Source organism: Gossypium hirsutum, chromosome D07 (genome assembly GCF_007990345.1).
Source record: "Gossypium hirsutum isolate 1008001.06 chromosome D07, Gossypium_hirsutum_v2.1, whole genome shotgun sequence".
Classification (NCBI taxonomy): Eukaryota; Viridiplantae; Streptophyta; class Magnoliopsida; order Malvales; family Malvaceae; genus Gossypium; species Gossypium hirsutum.
This window is the reverse complement of record NC_053443.1, coordinates 39,407,312-39,416,925: the sequence shown is the minus strand read 5'-3', so window position 1 is coordinate 39,416,925 and position 9,614 is coordinate 39,407,312. Positions and strand designations below refer to the sequence as shown.

The 9,614-nt window shown below is 34.1% G+C and overlaps 1 protein-coding gene across 1 annotated transcript; it reads left to right on the top strand.

The window, feature by feature from the left end:
* The first annotated feature begins 4,338 nt into the window (after positions 1 to 4,338).
* Positions 4,339 to 9,511, top strand: LOC107955089 (uncharacterized). Its single transcript, XM_016890805.2, has 14 exons — positions 4,339 to 4,518; positions 4,627 to 4,714; positions 4,813 to 4,917; positions 5,145 to 5,242; positions 5,359 to 5,442; positions 5,560 to 5,696; positions 5,862 to 5,934; positions 6,030 to 6,075; positions 6,186 to 6,295; positions 6,589 to 6,696; positions 6,780 to 6,830; positions 7,391 to 7,452; positions 7,829 to 8,141; positions 8,386 to 9,511. The coding sequence occupies exons 1-14, from the start codon at positions 4,453 to 4,455 to the stop codon at positions 9,148 to 9,150; spliced, it is 2,106 nt and encodes a 701-aa protein (XP_016746294.1). The 5' UTR covers positions 4,339 to 4,452; the 3' UTR covers positions 9,151 to 9,511.
* The last annotated feature ends 103 nt before the right edge of the window (positions 9,512 to 9,614 follow it).

Below are 9,614 nucleotides of genomic sequence, written 5' to 3'. Positions count from 1 at the left end.
ATTGGGTTAAGCTATAAGTTCTCAAAAATACATCTTAGCAGTGTAACAACCCACCCGACGTAGATCATACTGATATGTTGTCGGCGTATAATTGTGTAAGCTAGATTAGTAATGGGGTGAATTATCAGTTAGAGTGTTGGGATGGCATGTTGCGTGAATTTATCAGGATGCCCTTATGAGGGGCGTCTTGCTGGAATTCGCCATTTGGCGAACTCTAGGGATTGACAGACTCTTTTATGACATGATCCACTAACCCAGATGTTCTGGGTGAACTTGCTAGTTCGCGGAACGGTAGAATTTTTTTATGTGGAAACGATAGGTCGGTGAGCATCATTAGAGTTTGGTTGAGACCCAATTGGAATTGAACCAGAGTACTGTAGATGACAACTTGATTTTTTTAGGTAATCGAATGACATGTTTAGTTGGTTGCTTTAGTGCAGAAGCAATGTTTTACCACTCTGATTAGTGGTAGTAGTTGAGTTTGGTAAAAGATTAGATTTCAAACCTTATTAGGCAAGCTTAGTCTTTGAATTCAAGGACGATAGTAGAATTTTTTACTTTTCCACTAAGCTTATTTCCATTGTCTGTGCTATAAAAAGGGTACTTATAGCTAGTATGTTTCACTTTTACTTTCTTCTGTGTTCTCACCTACATCCTTAAGAAATTTCTTTTCAAGTTATCTTCTATAGAAGAGATGAGGAAGGTTTCTAGGAGTTTGTCAAACGTCATTGATAAGTACCAGCTGACTGGTAATTTTTGGAAAACCTTAGAGGTTAATGTCGAAGGAGTTTACATTTTTGCATTAGTACATGCATAATCAATTTATAATAGATAAATGGCTTGATAATTATGATTGTTTCTTATTTAGCTCAAAAAGCTAGAGAAGGTTTGAGTGATCGAGGCAAATGACCAATATAGTAGATTCTATCCTGAAGGTTATGGTGAGTTCTTTTTTTCTTCCTTTGGATTTTAAAACTTTATGATATGGAGTTGTGTAAGGTAAGTTGTCTTTACTGAATATATGTCGATGTGTTGTGTACTAATGAGTCAGTGTTGTGTGTGTACATGGCCATGGTCATGGTTAATACCCACATTGTGTGTGAGCCCAGTACCAACTACTTGTGATAGGTGAAAATGTGGAAAGAAGCTTTATTTGTGATGCCTCTGGTAGGGCAGCTTTATTGCAAACCGGACTGGAAAATCACGGCCCAATCTTACGGGAGAACACGTGTTCAATTTGACAAGGACTATGAATAATGATATGATTATGACTGATATGCGATTCTAATTTCTGAAGTATGGGTACAAGGTTGGCACAAGATTGGGTCACAGGTAAACTTACATGATTGAGAGAAGTGGGCATGATTTAATGGTATGTGTCCACGAAGATTTTTGCGTGATATAATTGTGATGTGCATGCCAATGAACTGTACTGGTAGATTTGGCATAATGTTACTGTAGGGTGGAGTCTCGAAAAATGTCTTTATCTTTGAGTCGATCAGGGATAACCTGATAAATATGTTGTGTCTTTTGGGAACTCACTAAGTTCAAATAAACTTACTCTATTACTTTTCTTTCTCAGAAGATTGATTAGTAGGAGAAGAAATTAGTAGAAGGGGACTACGCGAGAACTGTGTCTACAAGTGAGCCACTTGACTATTTTGTATCATGCATGGTTGTTCGACGAAGGGCGTATACCTACGTTTTGTGTTTAACTTCTGCCTTTACTTCGCAAATGTATTGTTTTGTCTTATAAAGTGTAATTGTCCCTGATTATAATTGTGATCGCCAAACTCCCTTGATTTGTAGTTTCCAAAACTATATTTTCCTAAGTGTATTAGCCTTTGATGGTGGATTTTGATTAATAGGATTTGAATCCAATACCTCAAAATCTTCTTTCTCGCTATGCCATTTCAATCAAAGTTATATTTGGTTTTCATATCAAATACATGCACATTATGGGATTTGAATCTAATACCTCAAAATCTTCTTTCTCGCTATGCCATTTCAATCAAAGTAAACCCTTAATCATGTAAATAAACACATTTAAATCTGAAGAGAAAAGAGATGAAGAAATAATCTTGTGGATGTCAGTTGAAGCACAGAGTAGTAAATCTCTCGATTGGGATAAAGAGAATTGTCGCTTGTAAAGGAAAATAAAACTGAAATACTTCGATTGAATAAAAGAACTCTTGGATCAAAATCGATTCTAAGAGAGAAGAACAAAGAGTTTACGAAAAACAAAGGAAAACTTGATTTAAATCCTACTTCTAAACTATGAGGGTTTTTCGGATGCGTCTAAGACGACTTAGTTACATCAAACCCATAAGGTTTTATTTATAGGAGTGTTGGCAGCCCGAATTAGGTATTTGGCACGTCCAAGGTCTTTGTATAAAGTTGATTGTGTGGACGAATATAACCCCGGAATGCTTGGGCATCATGTCGACCTCATGTTGTGCCATACACCATCTATGGCGTGACACGATAGTGATTTTATGCACTCTTGGATTCGTGTCGTGTTTTAGCAGCTTGGAAAGCTTATGCATCACTCGTTCCTTGATCCTACATCCATTGGACTTATAATTCATCATCCTACACAGTTAATTGCACAATTAGAACTAACTAAGGCCCGTGTCGGCCTAATAGGTTACAAACACTAACAAATGTGTTAAAAACATTTATTTTATTAACTTTTACTATTAAACTACTAAATACTGAAAATGTAATAATTAATAATAAAAGTGCTAGAAAACAAGTTCCTTAAGTGTGAAAATATACTGAAATAACAACTACATTTGACTTCAGGTCACCATTGTATTTAGTATATTAAAATGATCCTATTAGACTATCTAAGTTATTCTTTGAATGTTGATTGTGGATTTGAGTAGTTAATTTATTTCAAGCATGTTTGTGCGATTCTTTTCATTTCTGTCACTAATTTTATATATTTTAAATTTTGAATTGTTTAATTTTAAATCATGCACTAAATTATTTTCAATAAAATATAATTAATGGATTTTCCCATAAATTTTTATGGGAATTAAAAATATATTTTAATTAATGTTAAAAACTATATTTTAATTGTATTTTTACTATTTTTCTAAAGAATAATATAATAATTCTATTTTAGTGGAGTGGGATAAGTGGGACAAACAATTGTCGTAGTCACTCTATATCCATTGTTCAAAAAAAAAAAATTCCATGTATCTCGTCTCCCATCCACTTTTAAAAAAGTGAAACGGATTGATTCGAATCCATTGAGCAGTTTAGATTTTGTCACCCATATCTAAATCACTTAAGTCATTGGTGTTGATCCTAGTAAAATTTTTATAGGGTGAACTACAAAAATGATCACTTAACTATGCCTTTCGTTCTATTTTGATCACCCAACTATTAATTTTTTCAATTTAGTTACTAAACTTTTCGAAATTAAATATTTTAGGCACTCTAAGCCGATGTGGGCTATTAACAAAAATTAGCCCTTTAATGTTTACATGTTCTATTAATTTGGTCCTAAATATAAAAAGATAAATTTAGCTCTCAATGTTTACAAAATTGGTCGTTTTAGTTCTAATTATACAAAAATAAATTTGGCCCTCAACATTTACAAAATCTATTAATTTAGTCCTAACTCTAAAAATTAAAAAAAAATTAAAAAAATTATTAGTCTTTTATAAACCATTGGATAACCTGTGAGATATTTAAGAAATCTATCAAGTCTTGAAAGAGGGTACTCCTTTTCTTATTTTAATATCTCACAGGGGTTAGTCAATTGGTTATACAGGGCTAAAAATGATTTAAAAAAAATATTTTTTAATTTTTAGAGTTAAGACTAAATTGACAGGTTTTGTAAATGTTGAGGGCCAAATTTATTGAGTTTTTTTTAGAATTAGAACTAAAATGAAAAATTTCATAAACATTGAGGGCTAAATTTGTTGAATTTTTTATATTTAGGATCAAATTAATAGAATGTGTAAATATTAGAGAGATAATTTTATTACTAGACTAATAAAAAGGCCCACATCAGCTAGAGTAACTAATATATTTAATTTTGAAAAGTTTAGTGACTAAATAAAAAATATTAATAGTTGAGTGACCAAAATAGAATGAAAGGAATAGTTAGGTGACTATTTTTACAGTTTCCCCTTTCTATAAGAAGTCTTTTAAGTTAATTTAGTAGGTATAGGCCCAATCCAGGGAGGGCTTTAACAAAGTTATTAATAGCAGAAGAATACCTTATGAGCAGAGTCCATGGGGCCTCAGCCCAAAGACGTTTCTCAAACCTATTAAGTACGAACAAATATGGGCTGCTAACTGCGAAAGCACAAGCTGAGAACTCTCCTTTGTCCTTAATCGGGTTCTTCAACAATCAAACAGCCGGCTGGGCAGCAGGGAGCAGACCAGCAAACAAGCCACAAAGCATTATCATAACATGACCTAATTCAGATATTCATGGCGATTTTTATGAGAGCCAAAAGTTTCCTCTATTCTTCTCTTAGATCCTTGACTCGTTCTCAGGTCTCCACATGCTTTTATTTTTCTTTTTGTTTCTTTGTCTTTGTGGCAATTCGTCGAATATCTTTCCCACAAAAACCAAGTCTTACTTGCTGTTTGTTTTTGGCTTAGAGGTGCAACCACACGCTTGGTGAAAGAGGTTTGCAAGCTGAATTGTATTCTGGAATGGCTCCAGCCCCTAATCCCGCTCTTCGTCCAAGTATCACTCTTTATCTAATTTAACCTTCTGTTCCGCATTTCTTTTTTTCGATCATTTTCTTGGAATTGAACCCTCGATTCTTGTTAAAAATAATTTAGTTGACACTTCAAAATGGAAGAAGATTCAAGCGAGCAAGGTCGGGATATCTCTTTCTATGATTTCGTTTCCATCCTGGATTGTATTGAAAATACTACATAAAGGAGGTAATCATCTTTTACATTACCCCTTTTTTTTTGTTAACAAATTTACCTATTTCTAAATTGCTTCCTATTTCCAAAGCATCGTTAGTATAGGTTCTTTAAGCTAAAAAAGGCCTGTGAATCTTTCAACTAAGTTTGTTTTGCTCCTCTAGTTTACTCATTCAATTTTGTACCGAAAGCAACGCTACTTTATTTTTCCCTGTAGTTATATTTTTCTTTACATATTTCAGGTTTTGAGGCCTATTTAGTTGGGGGCTGTGTTAGAGATTTACTACTAAATAGAACACCTAAAGATTTTGATGTGATTACCACTGCAAATCTTAAACAGGTTTGGTCACAGTGTTCTCAATATTCTTCTCATTCCATTTTCTTTAGTTAGAATTAATAGGATAATGTGGGTTGATATAAAATGTTTTCTATTGCCTTTGTAATATCTTGCTACAGATAAGAAAGAAATTTCATCGAGCTGAGATTATTGGAAAGAGATTTCCAATATGCAGGGTGCATATAAAAGGTTCCATAATTGAGGTCATTTTCTTGGTTTATTACTATGGGTAACTTTTTATGTAATTTCTTCTGGATTAGAATTGCCTCAGTAGTGAGAAATTTCTTAATATGCAGTATTTATTTTGTATGTTCTAATAGGTATCAAGTTTTGAGACAGTTGCAAGACATGACGCAGACAAAGAAAAAGCTTTATCCTCTTTAATACCAAAGATATGTGATGAAAAAGACTTAATCCGCTGGAGAAATAGCAGGAATCGGGACTTCACTATTAATAGGTATTAGTTCTCATGTATGTTTATTTTTTATGTTTATTCCATGGAACAAGCTACTATAGCCTATGTATTAGCTTGTCAAAATTCCACTCTCCCATCTTCTCCATGATTAGCCTTGATTTTGATGCCATGTAATTCATAATGATATTGTTTGAATTTTGGGTGTAGCTTATTTTTTGACCCTTTTACGTGTAATATTTATGATTACAATGGTGGAATGTCAGACCTGAAGTCATTAAAGGTGATTCTCCACCTCTGCTGATGACAATTTTATGTGTTTTCATAACCTGAACTAATATTTACCCTCCGACTCTTCTGTTTGGTGCATTGACTCAGCTACGGACGTTAATCCCTGCTCATGCGTCATTTCAAGAGGACTGTGGTAGGTTATTTTAACTTTCTTGATTGCAATCTTGTATAAGATATTTGGATGGAATGACTGCTGGCATTATGAGACATTAATGGAAAATTTCTGCCATTTTTCTTACCCAGCAAGAATTCTCCGGGGCTTAAGAATTGCAGCTCGTCTATGCTTGTCATTTTCAAAGGATACTGAGAGGGCAATGTACGATCTTTCAGCCTCCATTGGGGGATTAGATAAGGTAGTTCAGAAATATCAGTTGAGAACTTTCCTGCTGCCTAGATAGTCTCTCTTCTGTTACTCGCTCTTGCTATGTCTCTCTCTCCATCTGTGACTTGAGTCTTTTCTTGCCTCCTTTCTTGTACCATCCTCATTTTCTCTTGGTAAACCTCAGCTAGGCACAAAGAACCAATCATACTGTGGCTAATTTACAACCTTTTGCCTTTGGTTACTTTTCTATTTTGGTGTACAATTAAGGTGATGTTATCAATATTTACCTTATACTTGGCATAATAATGTCCTTCATTTTTCCAGTTCAGGTTAATGCTGGAAGTAAACTACATGCTGTCATATGGAGCTGCTGTGCAATCCATCTGCTTGCTGCAGAGATTTAACCTACTGAATATTTTACTTCCATTTCAGGTTCACTCATTTTAGCTTATAGTTGTAAATAATTTATGAATTTAGTCATTACAGAGGGTAGCTGAGACTTATTTGCTTTGCAGGCAGCATACATTAGTCAACACAGAGCTACCAAGAATTCCATGATGCTGATGGTGAGCTTGTTTCATATTCTGTATTTCTAACATTGTTGGTGAAGAAGTAATATTTGTAGCATGAAGGGATTTATGAAAATTTTATTAGCTATGCAATTCAAGTTAATTTTATCAAGACTGTTTACTTACTTCAGGACAACATAATTACTCAATGTTAAAAGTATTTGGAATTCAAAGGGGTTTAGAGATATTAATTCACTCTCTTGATAATTAGTGTATACTGATAGGTGTCTTGAAAGTTAAAGGTTTATCTCATAGAAAGATCAATCTGAATGTTTTTTGAGTTATGATAACAATTTTGTAGTTGTTTATTATCTGCAAAATATAATAGCTATGAATATGATGCTTAGCTGGTTAGGTATGCTTAGCATGAAAATTTGATGTAGTTTTGACATAATTTTGTGAAAATTTTCAAAATAAATTTCCAGTCAAAATGAAATGTCAAGTGAGGTGCTTTCCACTGGCTTGTATTCCTATTAATGTTAATAAGGTCTTTAACGCACAAAAATTTAGGCTTGATGTTTTGACCTCCTGAATCTGTCTTTTGTCTTTTTCTTCAGAAATTGTTCTTCAATTTGGATAAGTTGGTTTCTTGTGATCATCCTGCCGATAGCAGTCTATGGTGAGTACTTGTCTCTCGCTTTGTTTTTCTTCTCAAGCATAGAATATCATAAGACTTAGGCTTTATTGTTATCATTATCAAGAAAAACTTGGCTATTGTAAAGAGCAGTTAGACTTTCCTTTTAGTTTACTAGAAAGTTTGGCAAATCTCTTTTTAAACTTCTCTGCAGATTGGGCTGACAATATTATTGCTGAGAAGAATGAGCATATATGTCTGGAAATTATTTTGCACTGCGTATGATGGTTCATATTAAGAGGAATTATCATAATATATAAATTCAAGTACCTGGTTGGTGGTATCAAGTGGATTTACGTCTTATTATGTATTTCAGTATCTGTGATATGCCTACTGATCATTTTTTTCCTGCATAGAACAGGGTTGGATTGTTGATGTTTCATCTGGCATTGGTAAACAACCCTCAAGACGCTCTTGTTATCTGGACCTTTGCTTCTGTTCTATATCATGGAAACTGGAAGGAAGGTGTTGAATTTGCAAGAGAATATACTAAACTGGAAGTTAAATTTGTTCCTGAAATCTCTGAATTTTCAGAAACTAAATCAGATGAAGACCTTGCCAAAGAAGTTGCTCAGTTTGCATCTCTGGTGCAAGATTCTGTAGGGGTCTTAACAGAGACTAGCAATCTATTTGAATCAATGTCCAGATATCCATTTTCTGCTTGCTCTGGTTTGGTAAGTGCCTGTGACATCTACTCCATTTGAATTTTTTAGCGTTTCTTATCAGAGAGAGGTGTCTATGTTTTCCATACTGTAGGTAAATTAACCTGCCATCAGAAGTGCCCCTATGTCTTACCTTGATTTGCTTGAGAATGGACTGTTTTGGTTTCTTACTAAAAAAATATTGGCATTGTTCTGGTACATGAACGTATATGTGTATGTATCTTTTGTTAGTAAATAGGTTTTATCCTTTTTTCAGGTATTTGTACCAAAGATCACTGCAAAGAATACTGCTAAATTGTTTGACCTGATGGTAGAAGATATTAGATCTTTCATAAATGGAAGAGGGAGAATGAGCCCTGAGATAAATTTCCACTTGCTTGGGATAGGGGATCCATGTGAGACAAGATTTGTGCTTGGCAAAATTATTTTAGAAACAATGAAGGCTGGTCCCCGTGGAGATGCGACAGAGATAGGCAATGATGAGAAAGACCTCCAACCAAAGGCGACTGAGGAAATTTTGTCCAATAATGAAATTCCAGGGAAGAAGGTTAAAAAAAATGCCCCATCATCATTTATTCCTGATGGCAACAGAGGGATGTTGAAGAAGCAAAAATTGGTTGACGATGATACTAACCAGGAAATGGTTACTAAAGATGAGCTCAACGACTTGGCTGAGAAGCACCAGGAGTTTGGGAAGACATGCAAATTATCTGAAAATAAGACAAACTCGATGCAAGGGAAAATATCAGAGAAGGAAGAGAAAAGCAAGAAGGATAAGGAAAAGAAATCTAAGAAGCATACGAAGGTAGTAGAGAAGTCGAAACATCATATTGCACTACATACAGCAAGCAAGAAGCAGCAAAGGGTAGTTAGGGAATTAAATTTGAGGGAGGAGGATGAGATGGATAATTTGGAAAAAGTGTTGGGGAAGGAGGAGGTGAAGGAAAGAACAGAAGAACATAAAGGAAGAGCAGGAAAGGAGAGAAGCGGTGTAAGTTCACTTTCTAGTCTCTTCAGGTGACACATTCTCTTTTCCAACAGCACAAGTCGTGTACCAAAGTTGTGATAAAAGTGATAGATAGAGGAGAGGTTGGTAATTGGATATGGTGGGATTACAAATTTCTTAACAAAAATTTGACAGTTTAGTGGTTAATGTGCTTTATATCAATTAAACATTAGCGTGTTTTGTATTGTTAACGTTCTTTCTATTCTGATGATGAATATTACTCGACCCAATTCCAAACTGTTGTTCTTGGTTTCATTCAGTCGCAGTGAATAATAAATGGGTTGTGTTAGAATTAGAATATTTCACTGCTAGTACCTCATTATTTTTATGACCATATATGTGTTAATTGAATTTTGTACGGAATTTCTTATTTTTAGGGTCAAGATCTCATTTTATTATTATGATTTATGATTTCTGTCGTCTTTTTTAAATCTTTTCTAATTTTCATTTCATTTCATCTGTGAAAAGAATTCCTTTTT